Source organism: Hylobates moloch, unplaced genomic scaffold, assembly GCF_009828535.3.
Source record: "Hylobates moloch isolate HMO894 unplaced genomic scaffold, HMol_V3 SCAFFOLD_1, whole genome shotgun sequence".
NCBI lineage: Eukaryota > Metazoa > Chordata > Mammalia > Primates > Hylobatidae > Hylobates > Hylobates moloch.
This window is the reverse complement of record NW_026652276.1, coordinates 208850410-208869799: the sequence shown is the minus strand read 5'-3', so window position 1 is coordinate 208869799 and position 19390 is coordinate 208850410. Positions and strand designations below refer to the sequence as shown.

General features: G+C 38.3%; 1 protein-coding gene across 1 annotated transcript in view; it reads right to left on the bottom strand.

Moving 5' to 3' along the window:
* SND1 (staphylococcal nuclease and tudor domain containing 1) overlaps positions 1 to 19390 on the bottom strand; it is a 434851-nt gene that overhangs the window by 246652 nt on the left and 168809 nt on the right. The window contains exon 12 of the mRNA XM_032761638.2: positions 1651 to 1751. Coding sequence (XP_032617529.1) covers positions 1651 to 1751 — 101 coding nt within the window. The remainder of the gene's footprint in view (positions 1 to 1650; positions 1752 to 19390) is intronic.

Here is a 19390-nt window from a genome sequence, read left to right as displayed (position 1 = left end):
AACCCAGACTAGAACAGACAGCTACCCCACATTTGCAGAGAGGAAGGCTGAAAGAGTAATCTCTGTCAAAGCCAAAATAAACACAGTAGAAATCTCAAGGTTTTAAGGCACAAAGCATGGCCACAACACTCTGCCCTGTAAAGTATTTTAAATTATCTGTCTCCGATTGTCTTAAAAATAAAAAGACTGCTATAGAATACTCCCTGAATATCTCATTTTAAGCAGTGTAAACTTATTTTTTAAATATTCTTCAGTGGTAACTAAAGGAGATAATCTATTCTAAAAGAACGTTAAATACTGGTGGAGGCCACCTGCCAAAAATAAAGATACATGGTTTTGTACAACAGTGAAGTTGTTTTCACTAGTACTTAAAAGCAGCAGTATCTATGGAGATGGTTTTCTGTGGCAGTAAAAATATTTAGATAGAATACTAAGATTCCAGGTCTCTACAATAGGGAAGCATACAACTGACTCCTAAGAAGTGGTGACAAATTGGTAACAAATAACTACTGTAATTTATACAGATAGAAGAATAACCAAAATATGTCCTAGTTTTTCCCAGTTCAAAAATATTACTTGATTTGTCAAGAACCTGCTTCTAACAAAACCTGTGATGGTGTGAAGGTAAACATCAAATGCCTATACTGAGCGCCTCCTGGCAAAGATGAAACCTCCAATTGTTGTGTGAACATTAACAATATTAATAAATATAGGATCGGTAGCAATGACTAAAAATAGTCATTTCCAAATGTGAAAGCACGAGTGAGGTGAAAGAGGCTCCTGTTAGGAGACTTTCATGAAGATAAGCAGCTACAAGATGCTTATTCCTTTCAGAGGCCTGCAATAGCTTGGAGGTACTTCTCCTAAGTGGCTTCACTGTACTTTCAGTAACACAATCCTTGTTTTGATGACAAACCTATTATTTTCTTCCCCATCAATATGCCCCCTTAAAAGAAATGAAAAATAACAGTTTGGTAACAAATAGCATATAAGATTGTTAAACAGAAAAGGAGACAATTACCATATTGGTATATTTTATGCAAAGTAAGAATTGCTATTGGGGACTGGCTGACTGTTGTAATATTTATTGTGGAAGCAGGGCCCAGCAGGCTTCCTCCTTCCCCTATCAGATACCTCCCCTGAAAGACTCTTCCTCAGCCTGGCTGCCAAGAGACCTTGGAATCTAACCAGGTTACAGCCAGTACAGCAGAATAGGATGACCTCATCATCTACTGATTACATACAAGAAAATGTCCAATTAACCTCTCCTCTTCTTCCCTCCTTGTTACCTGCTATTCTATACCTAGACTTCCTAAACCAATATGCAGAGACCATTTTGGACAGTATCTAGGGCCTGCTTGATACTCAATAAATGGCATTATTAATAGTAATGATGTGTACTTCATAGTGCCAGGCACACAGAACCCAATAAATCTTAAATAACAACAATAATGAAAGTATACGATTAGCTAATGAGTGATTATAAAGTACTTACAAATATAAAGTGCCACACAGGCACATAATTATAAACCACTGAGTTAAGAGCAGGAGAAAGCAAAAGCAGAGTGAAAGGAAGGAAAGACTCAAATGAGCAAAGAACTCTTAGCTACTTGAGATGACAGCTGAGTCCCTGACAGCCAGAACACTCACATTCCTCCAATGGTGACAGTGGCACAGGTACGCTCTGAAAAGGCAGGCACCGTCTCTGTGGCTGGGCTGGCTGGTCTAATGTAGTCCACAGTCACATTGACCTGGAAACAAAGAATCAAGGGAGTTAGGGTTGAGAGTCTGCAACATAGCTCACTAGCAGCCACATGTGCCTGCTCAACTGTGAAAGATCAGCTCACTCCAGTTTGGTTTTCTGAATATAAGATTTTAAAAACCAATTAAAAGAAATAGCTGAGCAACAGACTGGGAGAAAATGTTTGCAAAAGACATAACTAACAAAGAACATTTATCTAAAATATACAAAAAACTCTTAAAACTCAACAATAATAAAACAACCTGATTTTAAAATGCAAAAGATCTAAACAGCTTACTAAAGAATACATTCAGGTGGCAAATAAGAAGAGGAAAAGATGTTCTACATTATATGTGATTAGAAAATTGCCAACTTAAACAACAATGAGATACCACTGCTCGTTGTAGCATAGTCAAAATTCAGAACACTGACAACACCAAAGGCAGGCAAGGATGTGGAGCAATAAGAACTCTAATTCATTGATGGTAGGAATGCAAAATGATACAGCCACTTTGGAAGATAGTTTAGTGGTTTCCTATAGAACTGAACATGTACTCTTACCATTTGATCCAGGAATACAGCTCCTTGAAATTTACTTGAGGAGTTGAAAACATGCTTCCACAAACACCTGCCCATGGATGTTAACAGTGGCTTTGTTCATAACTGTCAAAATGTGGAAGGAACCCATATATCCTTCAGTAGGTGAATGGATAAATTGTGGTATATCCAGATGACAGAATATTATTCAGTGATAAAAAGAAATGAGCTATCAAGCCAAGAAAAGACATGGAGGAAGCTTAGACATATATTACTAAGTGAAAGCAGACACTTTAAAAGGCGTACTGTATGATTCCAACTATATGACATTCTAGAAAAGGTTAAACTACAAAGACAATAAAAATATCAGTGGTTGCCAGGAGTTAGAAGGAGAGAGGGAATTTTGCCAGGAGTTATAGGCAGAGAATAGGGAACTTTTAGCGCAATGAAACTATTCTGTATGACACTATAATGGTGAATACATGCCACTATACATATATCAAAGCCCACAGATGATATAACACCAAGCACAAACCCTATGGACTTTGTGTGATAATGATGTGTTAAGGTAGGTTCAACAACTGTAATAAATATACCACTCTGGTGTGGAAGATTGTGTGTGGGGGGCAGAAGGTATATAGGAAATCTCTGTAACTTCTGCTCAATTCTCCTGTTAATCCAAAACTGCTCTAAAAAAAAAAGTCCATTTTAAGAAGAAAGAAAAAAGCTGATAACCAAAGACGTAAATCAAACAACTAAACACATAGGCCCCCACAGCAATGTTACTTTACAGAGAAGAGGTCTGCAACATCCCTGCTGGACTCCTAGACATTATGATAAAGCAGTGCTTTAACCTCTTCTGGGTCAGACTACTTTGAAAACCTGTATTTAAAAATATGAACTGCCTCCATAGAAAAACTCCATATAATCTGTCTGTCATAGCTTCCTAAGGACCAGATTAAGAGTTATTAAGAACAAACAAGGTGGGCACAATAGCTTGCTCCTATAACTGCAGCACTTTGGGAGGCCCAGGTAGAAGAATTGCTTGAGGCCAGGAGTTCAAGATCAGCCTGGGAAACAAAGCAAGACCCCCATCTCTCTGAAAAATAAAAAATATAAATAAATAAATAAATAAATAAATAAATAAAAGAACAAACAAGATAACAAAGATGCTTGGAATTGGTTTCACAGTATGTAAATCAAAAAGATACAGCTAATTAAGCCTAACACCAACATAGTTGAGAGTTAAGCAGTGTGGAGGTGGGGGAGATAGAATGGACTAGATGAATCCTTAGATTTTGAATTAATTTTGCAGACAGGAAGTTAGAAGCATAAAATGGGAAAATGGTATAACCCCAGAATACACTAAATAAATGGATATGGACACACTAAGCAACGCTTTTTCTTTATGAAAACTTTGAAGATAAAAGTGTGGTATCCTGTAGCAAACACACAGGGCATGTCTTTACAGTATGAAGGTGTAGGCTTGGTTTGGGTCAAAACCAAGGTTTACAAATCCACACTGAAGAGGTGCATGGGGATCAAGGAGACTGAAGCCATCTCCACAGTCTGGAATCCCTTTTCTAAATACATCTTCAGCTCTCACTGATCAGCTTAAAGACAGCATATTGCAGAAGCATGGAGTTCAGCCACACTGCTAGTGAGCACCATTAAAATCCTTTCAAACTGTCTTCTCTTCAAAAACTCAGTTTGAAAATGAACATGGAAATCTGGAAAAGGACAGATGCCTCAAAATTCCAACTGTCAGATCACTCACTTGAACACTCCATTGAATCATGCTTTAGAAGCAGCAGAATGGAGCCATATCAGAGCCCAAGCCAATTAAGGGCTGAGGTTAAGGTAAATCATTCTTATGAGAAGTATGGTCATAGCACAACAACACAGAAAATAAGAAGATATAAAGATGACTCCTAAAATTAGATACTTAGCTTTAAATGATTGCAAGGTCTTAACTACTACTCTAAAACTCAGGAAATGAGTAAAAATGTGAGAAATGTGATCAGACAGGGGGACTGAACAACTAGTCCCCTCTAACAAAAAGGTTTTTAATACCTTCCCTGCATGCTGCTGGCCAGAGTTAATATAGGCCAAAGAAAGGGCAAGGAATGAGAGGGCTGCACACAGACAGGCCTGAGTAACGCAGAACCAGGGAAGGGAAGAAGTGGTCTTGATGCTAATACACCCTGGAACTCTCCTCAGACAAGGCCTCACAACTAGCTTATAGAAGCAGGTGAGGAAAACAACAAGATAGCTGGAGTCATGGCAAAAAATCACGAGTGTACAGAAGGTACACAGCGAAGGTGGCTATACCATGTAAAGTATCTCAGGGCCCATTTTAAATAGGACAAGGCCACAGGGTATGGTCCAATTTGGGGGCATTCGCTGGGAAGTTAATAAATATGTGGAAGTGAGGAAAGAGGTCCATGTATCTTTTGTGCTTTCACCCAATCCATCTAACAAGCTCAAGCCCTCAATTCTACTACCTAAGGAAAAAATCAGCACTGCTTAAAAAAAAAAACTAAGTGAATCTCAAGGTTACCTTGCGCCTCCCAATGCCAAACCTCCTTCTCAGCAGGCAGACAGGGGTGGGACAGCAGCTCTTTAGCACAGAGGAACATTAGCTCTCAACCCAGAGAGAGGGCTAATTCATCAAGAGGGCTAATTCACCATGCCACATGTGTGGGAGTAATAATAGGAGGAATAACAAACAAAAGTGAACACCTGTGTACCTCTCAGGCCAGAAGGCCAAAGTGAGGTGCTGTTCCAAAACTGTCTTCCAGGGAAATCAATGGGAAGATAAAAAAATTTTAATCTTCAATAACCAAAAGAAACAACTACATTCACCTGCCAATTAATTGTTTCCCATATCGAGAGAATGAGAACTGTAAGCAAGTCAGAAATTAAACAGTTATTTGTGGATGCAACATTATTAAAGAAAATCTGAAATACAAATGAGGCCCTGAGAATAGCCCACAGCCAAGACATACACCTGCAGGCAGCTATGAAAAATCAGGAATTAAAGTCAATGTGTAATTAGCATTTGTGTCCCTCCCCTGTGGATTCTGTGATCTCTTCCTCTACCCTGGAATTTTTCATCTCAAGATACTCATCACTGACTTGTCAATCACTTGAAAAAGAACCATGGTTTTAACAGCTTCAATTAAAACCACTGTAAATCTTAGCAACATCTTCGTCTAAATAAATGATAACCTGAATTTTGTGTTTGTGGTAAGTATGTATAAAATGGCATGAGAGAAGAAACTGATTAATATAGATGGGTTCTCCTTTTTAAGACATTCCTGAAATATTTTGTATGCAAGTATTTTACGAATACATGACCAAAGGCTATATAACTGACTCAGACCCTGATCCCTGTTTATAGCAATGACTGACCACAAAGAGCCCTGGGCTCTTGCTTGGTGCTACTTGAAGCTCCCTTACAAATGAGGCACACAACATCTTTGGGTCTCAGTTTCCCTTGACCTTAAAAACGAGAGCACTAGAGTAGAACATCAGAGCATCATTTCACTCTAGAACTCTAAAAGATAATTTAGTCAGACATGGGGTACTATATACTGTTTTCTTAAATCTTTGTATTTCCTACCTTACATTTACTACAATGTATTGGAACACACCAACTGTAAGCTCCAAGAGTGGGGAGACCATGTCTTATTCACTCAAAGAGCTGGCATGGGCCTGCAAGGTAGGAGACTATGCAGTAAATGTTTGTTGCATGAGTAAATATATACTCAAGAATCTTTTCAGACATAATATTATGAAGGATACCTTTGAAGTGGGAAGGCAGGGCATCCTGAGGACCATTTTGTCAAGCTGTTGATCATTCTGCTGTTTTATATAGTAAAAATATATTTATTTAAACCGTGGGGGATAGGGAGGAGGAACTGAGGGAGGAGCAATATTTTAAAACTGTGATAAAGCTCTAGTGCAAACAACCATGAGAGATGAAGCAAGCCAAATATGAAACATACATACTTTCTCATATTATTTATTTCTCAAAGAGGTTCTCAAAGATAAGAGGGTAGCAGGCAACCTTGGTCTATTAGATTATAGAATTTTCCTTGAAAGCAATTTCAGGGACCCTTCAGAGGAACTAAGATGGTAACTTCAAACTAAATTTATATATTAATTGCTTGTAAAGTCTGGAATAGTTTAGAATAGAACAGCTATGGGCCACACAACAGAATTCTCAGGCTGTCTGGATATTCTTCATACAATGTGTGACTAGAACAGTATCAAACCACCAAAGAACTTCACAGACTGATGCTGATGATAACAAAACGCCAAAAAGTGAACTACCTAAGCATAAAAGGTTAGAGGAGGTAGGAAGGAAAACAACTGCAGAGCCACATTTCCAGGTTGTAGCCTGAGCTTAGATTTAATATAACTAGAGCTGTTACATAAGGCTTTGGGGCATAATCACCACATAATCCCACCCATTATTCCACATAGCCACTCATAAATTCACAAAGAGCTATAATAAACACCTTGCCTCTCAAAATAACCCCTTTATAACCCCTCTCATGACAGAATTTCCAGACTTTATGGAAAGCCTCTATACACCCCTAATACGGAAAAGACGACACCATCTGGCCTAAGTCCCACTGATGCCACCTAGAAACAAAAGTAAGTAAAACAAAATGTTTCACATAGGCTCGATAAGAACAGGGACACTTCAGAACAGCCAGGCTGCAGTGACTGATTCTCAGCAATTCTAGAAAGGAGCTGTGTGAACTTGGATAAGCGACCTAACGTCTCTGCTTACGTTTAACACATTAACTGTGCGTATCTCACTGCTATAGGAAGATATATATGTATCATTTAGAACAGTGCTTGTATCACTGTACGCTCTATTTAAGTGTCAGTTATTTTTAGATAAACATACTAATTTTCTTAGGGCAGTGTCTGGCACAGAGTTAAGTGCCAAATAAGTATCCATGAGATAAATAAACACATACACAAATACATACATGCATAAATCAGATACATGTTGATTTAAATCATTAGACTTTGGAAATCATCAGGCAGAAAGACTAAATTAAATACACTTTTCTCTTTAAAGAGCCACAGCAAACAAAAAATATGTAGTACCTCATACATATTCATCCCAACTTAGAGCTAAGTAAGGATTATTTTAAAGAATGATACACTATTTAGTATTTATTTAGATATTTAACAGATTAATTTTGCAGCTACCAGTTATTGGATATTTTATTTACCGAAGACAACTGAAGCACAGTGTTGTGAACCATCTCAAATAACAGGTTAACCAGGGATATTTGGGGCAGGATGCTTCTTGTCTTACTAAATTAGGAAGACAATGAACATAAATAGTAACCAAGTTTCCATTTGCTTTGGGCTTAACAGTGTAGGATATAATAAATTTCTCTTCAAAGGTTTTTAGCCTGTAAATTGTTAAGTACGATGAGTTCTGAGATCCTCTCCAAAGAACCAGTGCATCAGTATGTTCAGCTCCCCTGTTCTTTGTTCTCCATTTTAAAGTTTAACTTCCTCATTCTCCTTGCCCCCAGTTTCAGTAAACAACCTTTTCCACCAGTTCTAATCAGTAGTTGACATTTGTTCCCCTGGTCACCTGCTCTGTCTTTTGAGTCACCCCTGGTCACCTGCTCCATCCTGAGTCACCCGTGGTCACCTGCTCTGAACTGAATCACCCTGAGTCACCTGTTCTGTAAGCCCTTCCCACCAAACTACTCACTCCGCCACTCTGGCTCATACCCCTGCTCTCTTTAAAATAGCCAATTGGAATTAGCTTAGACTGTGTGGTCCAACCCTAGCCAACAGGGGAACAACATAGCAGTAGGGGCTACCTGCCCCTTCCCCTCCCTTGTTGAAGTGTGCTCTCACCATTGCTCCATCCGGGAGTTGCACCCTTCTACAGAAGTAAAAATTGCCTTGCTGAGAAAATTAAATTTATGTTCGAGTGCTATTTCTCTTGCAGCACTGAAAATTTATTTATAACAACAGGACCTTCCATACAAAGTAATCCTTAATATTTAAATAATGTAGTTTTAATATTTTTTCTCTGTTAAAAGTATATTATGTAATCATTCTAAACTTATAAAAGTGATACATATTTTTAAACATTTTAAAACACACATCGATCACCCATTCATCGAGGTACAGGAAGAGCTTCAAAACAAATTGCTAAGGAGCCTGTTGGTCCTGCCTCTGGGCATGCTCTGAGCTTACCTCCAAGCTAATTCAGACATTAGCCCTTGTGGAACTGCTCATCTCTCAAGAGAGGATGTTAAACTTACCTCCTTCTAGGCAAGTACTGAGTAATGGAAATATAATAAGTGACAAATGAGACCCACATGTATATGTTCACATTTTCCTAGTAGCAATGTTGGAACATTAAAAAGAAACAAGTGAAATTAATTTTAATATGATTTTTTATTTAATGCAAAATTTCTAAAACACCGTGTCAATATATAACAAATATTATAAAAGTATTGAGATCTTTTTTTGTATTAAATCTTTACTATCTGGTGTGTACTTTACAAACATCTCAATTTGGACCAGCCACACTGCAATGCTTAAAACTCACTGGGCATTCCTAGAGTATCAGTTAAGGCACAAGTCTTAGCCTCATTCCTCTATCCTATCTGTGGTTCTGATTTCTCTCTGTATTTTTCCCTGTGAACTTATGTTTTAAGAATCTTTGTAAACATTCTTAAACCAAATATGAAAAAAATGACATAAAAACCCTGGTATCAAAAATAAAATATTTAGCCTTCATTTTCTTTTTCAAATCTATTATCTGACTAGATTACAAAGATAAGCTACATACATTTTTAGTTCAAAAAAAGAATTTCAGGTGTGAGGATAAATTTATACACTGGGGGAAAAAAATCCCTTAGTCTGTACTATTGTAAAATATATTCTATTCAGTAGTTTGGTGAAGGTATTTTTCAGTTCCTTCTACCAATTCAATAGCTGAATTTAATTAATTCCTGATTTGTCAACATGATTCTAGAATTCTTTACCTTAGTGTTTGAAGTTTATTCCAATGGATGGATGATGGGTAGATGGTGGCTGTGGCCAGAAACCCAGGTTAAGAAATAACTGTTTTTGTAGTTAATAATTAAGGCTTCTGTTAACTGCTGATATTATTAAAAAGAAAATGAATAACTGGTAGATGTAACCTACTTATTTTTATAAATTTTTATAATTATAAAATGCTGAAATCTACCTCTTCCATCAGGACATCTTTGAGCTCTGCAACAACCTTTACAAATACGTTCAGAAAAAATTATACATTTTGTTGTCTCATCTACGCTACAAAGATTAGGAGATACAAACCAACGTTCCCTTCCTAACTCTCCAATCCAGCCCAGATGTATTCTGTAACACCCCCTTCCAAATCATTGTAATTAGGTGCTTAGGCTGGTTGTTTATTCACATGTACTTATGCTGCTCTCTCCCATCTAAAGTCACCCCCCCACCCCCAAACTCCAAAACTATTTTGAGTACATTTCATTTTCATCAATGGAATTTTAATCTATAATGCCTATAAAACTTTATAAGCACAGTTAGAAAAGTGTTCTTCTTTGATACATTTTTGACAAAATGAGTCTCCTACCCCAACCACTCCTCTGTTCCCGGGATGGGCAGATGCTTTTATCTGTTTTGAGGGGAAAGGTAAAATACAGCTGAATACAGCATCCATGGAGATGTTAAGAGTCTCTATCTGACATCACGCATTCATTTAAGTTGACATCACTGCTCCCTGATAAACCTTCACTTTGGTAAATATTTAATTAGGTGCATACACAAACTCGAGATACACAAAACATTAAAACATTTTAGGTAAGGGGCCATTAGAAAATGGCAAAGATTTCTAGAAGTAGTGATAACAACCTGAAAACAAACATAATAAAATGATCTGAAAATATACTGACCAAACAGTTTCTATACGGAAGTAAATAATAGGCACATATAAACATCAAATTTGGACAAATGACAATATTTTAAATAAATCTGAGGGGTACCTTAGAGAAAGACAGAGAGATCACTATTTGAAAATAGTGATCCCAGCTTCCAGCAGTTTCATTAAATCTCTTGATTCTCCGGGACTTATAATCCTACAAACATACTTAAAAAGTATAATGTGTGTTTGTGCTAATGCTCCATTATCTTACTCATTATTTTATCACAGGCATAACTCACACCAATACCTAGTTTTAATACAACTCTGCTTGTCCCTAAGGAGGAATGTCAAAAGGTTTCAGAGGCACTACTGGAAACTGTCCCTTGTGTCGCCTGCATGTCCCTTCTTATTCCTTACCAGAGCTGCCATCTCCCATTGCCTTCCTCTAAAGGATGAAAGTTGAGGGTGGGTCTTTTTTCTCCATTATACAAGTGTCAATCACAGTCATCTATGGCCAAAATTTCCGAGGTCACCAGCAGTCAAGAGAAATTAAATCACTTTTTCCAGAACTCTCCCTGGAGGAGTTCCAGCCACACAAGCAGCCCAAATTTTACATGGAGATACTTCTGCCTTTATGTCAAATACAGCCAATGTCACCCAATCTTTAAAACAATAGCAGTAATGAAACTGTGATGAGAGGAACAGGAATATGAAGAAAAGAGATTTGCTTAATGGGCTTCTAAGAATAATTAGTGAGGGGAAAGGGGATATTATTAAGAAATGGATAAAAACAAAAGGTTACATTACATTTGCTCTGTCTATAAAGATTTTGAATGCCTGCACCACCAAAATACCAGGGAAATCTAATCAATAAAAGTGGGGACTAAAGTATTCACCCTGCCAAGAGTTCCAATCGACTCCTATTTCCCTGGACACTAGGTATTGCTTAGGTGAGCAAAACCAGAACAGAAAAGCCATCCTGCATTCACTATAGTTCAGAGCCCTCCCATTTCTCCAGCATGGCCATGAGCTGGCATCAAGAAGTCACTCAGACAAGGAAAATATATGTTTAGGTAAATTAAATAAAGGCCAAAGTTAGAATGGTGAGTTGACCTCAAGGATGTATATAATGATGTCAAAGGAAAATCATGAAGAAAAAACACAATAATTCTTTAGGAATGCATGCCAATGACTAAATAGCCCAAGGATACAGCAATTGTGTATATCAATTCTCAGTTTTGTGGCTAAGTAAACATCCCAAGAAAATCAGGTATCAATATCAGCCTTTCTTCCTGTAAACATACCACACCATCCCTCTATTTCACAAAGTAGAGGCCTACTAAATGAAGCAAGGTTCCATGATCAAAGGCACGGCGTGCATAGAACAATGACAACTAAAGTCACAGACACTGATCAAAGACCATCCTGCATTGTATCTGCGTCTCCCTTCAAATTCAGGTCTCTTGATTTACAGTCACTGTTTTGGAAAACAGTAAACAGGTACACAACCAACTCCTTGGCCTACAATTACACACATTCACAAATTGGGCAGTTACCACTGGAGGATAAGTCTAGATCAAACCATTTCTCAGTTCCACAGTATTCCAGTTTCCACTCCTAAATTATTAGAAACATGATGCAAAAATATTGCTTAGCTTTCCAAAAAAATTAAAAATAGAATTACCACATGATCCACAAATTCCACTTCTAGGTATGTATCAGTGGAATTGAAAGCAGGATCTCAAAGAGATATCTCAATACCCAGGCTCATAGCAGAATGTATTTACAACAGCCAAAGGTGGAAGCAACTGACACACCCATTGTTGGATGAGTAGATAAACAAAATATGGTAGATACATACAATAGAATGTTATTCAGCTTTAAAAAGGAAGGAAATTCTCATTATCTTGAGGACATTATAAGTGAAAGAAGCCAGCCACAAAAACAAAAAACTTACTTACAAAAAAGAACACTGTGTGATTCCATTTAAATAAGGTACCTAGACTAGTCAAATTCTTAGACCAAAAATAGGAGCGTGGTTGCCAGGGGATGGAGAGATTTATTTAATGGGTATAGAGTTTTGATTGTGCAAGAGGAAAAAGTTCTGGGGATGGACAGTGACGGTTGCACAACAATGTGAATGAATGTGCTTAATGTCACTGAACTGTACACTTAAAATTGAATAAGAAGGTAAATTTTGTTTTATGTATCTGCCTTTCTCTCTCTCTTTCTCCCAGGCTGTTCTGCCCACACATTAGTCAATAACTTAGCGGCAGGAGCTAGGCAACTCTGAACCCAAACCCAGCTAACTCCTGAATCTACTGGTTACTTCACTAAGACAGTTCAGGCTGGGTGTGGTGGCTCATGCCTGTAATCCCAGTACTTTGGGAGGCCAAGGTGGGTGGATCATTTGACGTCAAGAGTTCGAGACCAGCCTGACCAACATGGCGAAACCCAGTCTCTACCAAAAATACAAAAATTAGCCAGGCATGGTGGCATGTGCCTTTAGTCCCAGCACTCGGGAGGGTGAGACACGAGAATCACTTGAATCTTGGAGGCAGAGGTTGCGGCGAGCCAACATCGCGCCACTGCACTCCAGCCTGGGCGACAGAGCAAGACTCCCATCTCATTAAAAAAAAAAAAAAAAAAAGTTCAATCACATTCCCAAGAAAATATATGGATGGTTTCCCAAAACCATAATTACAAGTCATGTTCAATAACCCCTAAATAAGGACACAGAAGTCCCTGGTTGTCATATAAGATAAAATAGTCTACCTTTTAGGCCACCTTTCTCAGGGTATAAGATACACTTGGCTATTTTCTTACATTCTGAGAAGAGTCAACACTCTAAGAAAGTGGTCCCCAACATTTTTGGCACCAGGGACCGATTTTGTAGAAGATAATTTTTACATGGATGGTGGGGAGGATGATTTCGGGATGAAACTGTCCCACCTTCAGATTATCAAGCATTAGTTAGATTCTCATAAAGAGCATGAGACCTAGATCCCTCGCACGTGCAGTTCACACTAGGCTTTGCACTTCTACGAGAATCTAATGCTGCTGCTGATCTGACGGGAGGCAGAGCTCAGGCAGTGACGCTGGCTGGCCTGCTGCTCATGTCCTGCTGTGCAGCCTGCTTCCTAACAGGCCAGGGACCAGTACCGGTCTGCAGTCCGGGGCTTGGGGACCCTTGCTCTAAGGCACACGCTGCATGCCTAGGTACCACAAGTCAACCCAAATATGTCTTTCTTACCATTTTTCAGAGGCAGTTGTAGAAGGGGGATAAGAATAGTTTATGGCTCATTGACTTCCTATAAAATTGACAAATTTTGATGTCCTGCGCTGTGACAGAATTTTTCTATGAAGAATCGTCTGCCTTAGAGATACATCACGTGCAGATCTACAGAATTTTCAGTGCATTCCCCATCATTTTCCCACCTCTATCTACTTCTCTAGTTGCTGAATTTAATCACTGTTGTCTGTGCTTTTGTCCAATGAACTTCCAATTTCCACATGCTTCTCTAAGTGGTATTTTTCACTGTTGGCAGGAGTCTAAATTATTATAACATCATTGGAGGTCAGGCTGGCAATTCTACTAACATTTAATATGTGGATGTCCTTTAACCCAGCAGTTCCACTTCTAGGAATTCAATCTACAGAAACAAAGATGTATGTACAAACGTGGTGTCCTTTGCATTCATAGTGGTTTAACACAAATGCATAATTACAAGTTGAGATTTCAGTAATCTTAAATCTCGTGAGTTATAAGTTGGCAGAAACCTTGCCTATCTTTTTCACCTACATATTACCAATACTTCTGAATAAATATGATGTAGCTGCTGAGAACAAGTGGGAGCTACACATTCTGCTATGGAAAGATGTCCACAGGGAAAAGCAAATGAACAATGATAAATATGATGTAATCCTATTAGGGGAAAAAAAGTGAGGGAAACATGGAACAGAATCCAGAGGAACACACTTGGCACTGTAGAAGGCCTTATCTTCAAAGGTGCAATTATAAGGTACTTCCAATTTTTCACATCGTACATTTCCACGGGGATTAAAATGTTTAAATTACATTTGGAAAGGGGAAAAATTTGATTAAGTCTTAAGAGAAACAATATGGTGAGCTAAGTAAATATATAAAGAAAACATCTACCTTTAAAAACAAAAAAACAGCAAAAAACACAAAAAAGTAGCCTCCTCACAAGCAGGGTCTTCACTTTTGAGCATCTGTTTCATCACAATAGTTCCCACACTGAGGCCATGGTCACTGCTCAGTAATGTCTGCCAACCAGTAAGGATTATGCAGGGCAGGCTAAACATTGTTAGAAGGACATGATCATGAGGGCTTCCGGGTGCCCAGTGGTGTACTGTTGCCATGGCAGGTGGGCATCACTATCTGCAAATGAACTGCCAATCTCACTCTGAGCTGATAATGATCCTGCCACTACCACCTGCCTGCCCTATGTTTTCTCTACTTGTCACGTAACAAGGAACTGCATCTTGGCATGCTGATCACTGACAATCTAATACTACTGGTTGATGTTTGTTATCCCTAGCTGCAGCCCTTCAGAGAGAGCTGGAAAAGAGTGGAAGAAGGATATAAAATAATGCTTTGCCTACTGACCATTCACTAAGACCCAACACTTTGCAGTGGGTTAGCCAGCCAGTTCTAAGACAGCTGGTAATATGTGAGGGGCTGTGTCCCATCCCCCTTGTGCCTTCTGATCCTGTTTCTCATCAGCAGAGTAGAAAAGGAACCCAGACTTCCCACTAGAACAAACTGGATTCATTCTGTCTCCCTTAACCATCACATACAGTCAATAAAAACCATGGAGTTTTGTTTCATACTTTAATACTGAGGTAAGAACAGGGTGTGGCATCAGCAGTCAAGAATTCATGTTCATGGAGCCCTTTCTCTGAGCAGCAGATCGCCTGATGAAGAGAATATAATACGGAAAAATAGGGTTCATGTACAAATAAACTGCCTCCCAATTTGCCCTTTACTAGAACTCGAACTCATACATTTATAACTGTATATCCCAGAGAGTCTCAAAATAAATATAGGGCTTGTTATCTACTCCTAGACAGCAAACCAGGAGCTAGTTTGTGAAAAGAGGGAGAGCAGAACAGTTTCAATAGAGTTTAGGTAAAAGATACTGAATGCACAAGAGACTGGAATCAGTCAAGCAGGTTAACCAAACCCCTCATATTCCCATTGATAATGAGAATGTAAAGATGATTATCCAACAGCACTTTCCATGAATTAAAAGGTCACTGGACACATACATCCTTCTCTTAATGAGGAAGATCATTAACAGAAGGATATATTCTGCTATGGAAAGATGTCCAAATAGAAAAGCAAATGAACAATGATAAATATGATGTAATCCTATTAGGGGAACAAAAGTGAGGGAAACATGGAACAGAATCCAGAGGAACATACTTGGCACTGTAGATGGGCTTATCTTCAAAGGTGCAATTATAAGGTACTTCCAATTATCTTCAAAGGTTCAATTATAAGGTACTTCCTCTCCCCACACTCACCAACACTTAACCAATTGGCTAAAATGCCAACCAGCATTAGCACCAAGAAACACCAAGGCCTTCTTGGCACGATCTCGGCTCACTGCAACCTCTGCCTCCTGGGTTCAAGCAATTCTCCTGTCTCAGCCCCCCGAGTAGCTGGGACTACAGGCACCCACCACCACGCCCAGCTAATTTTTGTATTTTTAGTAGAGATGGGGTTTCACCTTGTTGGTCAGGCTGGTCTCTAACTCCTGACCTCATGTGATCCACCCACCTGGGCCTCCCAAAGTGTTGGGATTACAGGCATGAGCCACCGCACCCAGCCACCAAGGCCTTCTTGATTCAGCAACCACAGCATTAACACACAGATTTACTATTTAATTAAGATCAAATTTATGTAACAGGAAATCCATCATCTCAATCATTTTAAGGTGTACCAGTTCAGTGGATTTTAGTATATTTACAATGCTGCGCAACATCACGCTTATCCAATTCCCTGAAAAGAAACTATATCCATGAAGCAGTCACTTCTTTTCCCAACTTCCCCTACCTCTAGCCCCTGGAAACCATCAACCACCTATAGATCCCTATAAATGGAATCATATAATATGTAGTCTTTTGTGTCTAAATTCTTTTACTTGGGACAAGTTTTCCAGGTTCATCTATGCTGAAGTATACAGCAGACTTCATTCCTTTTTAGGACAGAATGTACTAATTGTAAGGATATACCATACTTTGTTTATCCACTAAGGTGTACTTTTGAGACTGCAGCTATAATAAGAGAAAGTATGCTGAGAACAATTTTAATAAAAAATCTTGTAATAATATTATTTTTAATAATAAGAGAAAGTGTGTTGAGAATCAGTTGAGAGCAATCAGTGGCTTAAGGAGAAGAGTATTCATTGACAAACACAAACTAAGCTACCAGAGTCAAACCATATAAAAGGAGTCTTTTAATCTCCTAATCTGTCCACTTCAGAGAACCTCAACCAAATCCATTTTTTTAAATTAAAAGTCTCTCACAATGAGGAAGAAATCTTTCAGTGTCTCAAGGGATGGTCCAAACAATAAACCAACCTACCAATCACCTCAGAGGAAATGAAACTGCCTCACAGCAGGTCCTTTGCTCCAGATGAAGAGTACAGCCACTGCTCAGGATGCAAACAAGACACAGATATAAACTATGTGGGGGAGGGGGCAGGGGGCGGGATCCCTACAGGCTTTTCCCTCATCTGCTGCATTTGCTTCCAAGATTCCTGGCACATACTCATTCAAACGAATCAGACTGTAATTCGGGTTTTAAGGACTCTCCTATCTTAGTTAATAATACATACCCTGTTTGAATGTATCGCTAGAGTATACACAGCAACAAATCTCTCCCTGATGCATCACCTGCAGTCTTTCCTGTGTGATGCTCTTCAGATCAGCTAACCTGACTCCTCTTCCGCCCCTACCTCTAAGAGGTCAGGTGGAAAACTAATGATACATTCTTCTACAAGACAGTAGTAAAGCAATAAACAAAAATGACCCAGGGAGCTCTGCTCCATGATTTAATATGGAAAGAATTTTTATTCTTGGGCTATTAAAGAAAGGTCTCTGGGTCTTTTAGCCCAGGAGATAAGTCAATACCTCAAGAACAGAAGAATTGTGTTTGCTCTGGAGGTAACATTTTGAGCTATAAATTTATTATCCTGGTTGTCAAAAGACCAGCCCAAGAAGGCAGTGATGATATTTAATAATATTTTGACACTATAGATTTTCCAGAAAATTTTAGACAACTCTACGAGAAAGAAGAACAAAGCCAAAATTTCGAGTAGTTCCAGAGAAAATGCCCAGGCAGTAAGAGAAGCATCATGATACAATAACCAAGATTATACAAAAGTACCAACTTTCAAACACTAGAAAATCCTCAAATGAGGTTTCCAACTACAGACAAGAATTTACTGTAATCGCTGTCCAAGATCTTCACAGACATCACTCTAAATAAGGGTGGTCAAACAATCTCAAAAAAAAGTAAAGGAATGATCCAAAGCCCCACCACTTAAAGAATATATACATATATATAAACAACCAGAAGGTATAGGAAATAGAAATGAAATTTGCAGCTGGGTGCAGTGGCTCACACCTGTAATCCCAGCACTTTGGGAGGCCGAGGCAGGCAGATCACCTGAGGTCAGGAGCTTGAGACCAGCCTGGCCAACATGGTGAAACCCCGTCTCTACTAAAAATACCAAAATTAGCCGGGCATGGTGGTGGGCGTCTGTAATCCCAGCTGCTTGGGAGACTGAGGCAGAAGAATCACTTGAATCTGGGAGGCAGAGTCTTCAGTGAGCCGAGAACCTGCCACTGCACTCCAGGCTGGGCAACAGAGCCAGACTGCCTCAAACAAACAAAAAAACAAACCAAAAAAACTTGCTACATTAGAAAAATAGTAAGAAAAATGCTAACTATATATGTTATTAAAGAACAACTACATTTCAGGTTAATTATATCTAGTATAATTACATCTGAAATATTAAAAATAGGTGCATAATATACAATTCCTTTATTTTTCTCTGTAAAAGACAAACCAAGATGCATAGGCATGTTGAGAATAAAATGATACTTCTTAATAAAACCCACATAATAAATGGTTAAAACTGACAGAAGATTATAAAATGAAATGCCATATCAGATCTAATAAGTATTTGATTAGTGACATCTGCTATAATTCCTGTGAATATGCATCATGATAAACATAAGAATAGAATAAAGTAATATCCAATGATAAGTCTGGGCTAAAAAGTCTAGAAAAACAATCCATAGTTAATAGGGCTAGGGAGCGGTGGAAAGATACATCAATAACATCTACAATGACAATACAAGAGTTATTAATGATTCGCAGAAGTTAAACAATTTGCCCCCAAATTATGAAAAGGGGTCTTTTGAAAGAGACGTGAAATATAAATTGCCAAGTCATATAATTTGCAATTAGGCTAGGTTATAAAAGAGTAAAAACAAAATATATCTGCATAGGAAAAATTAATTTTAAAAAATGATCAATATTTAAATTTTTAACGATTTAATTATTGGAAGATTTCATTTTAAATTCCAACTCTTAATTGGTTAAGTGAGTTTTTAAGGGATAAATTAAAATGAAAGTTTTACTTTAAATCGGAATGAAAAGGGTCACAGTTATCACCTAGAGGACTCGTACACTATAAGAGAAAACAGATTCAGAAGTTATGTGGCTTCCCCAAGTTTAAACATCTAGTTAATAAAAGAGTTATAACTAAGATCCTAAATATCAGAATAATATCTGAAGTGTCAGGATAGGAAACCACAGTAAAAGGTATAGTATCAACATCATTTCAATAAAGAAAGTCTATTTTATGCCTGGATTGAACTTTAGTCTGGAAAGGCCAGCCCAAGGGCCTTACAAATTGGAGTCATTTTAGAAGCTACCCTTTAAAAGAAATGAATGACACAGGGAGATGGCTAAGAGGGTAGTCCGCAAGAAGACTGACAAACAGAGACCTCCAAATTCTGTTAAATGACTCTGGCTCTCTCCAGAACTATCCACCCTACAGCTATACCTCTTGCTGATCTATATAAAAGCACATCAAAACTTTTAAAGATTTAAAAAAGGGAGTATTTGTTGCTATGTTGTT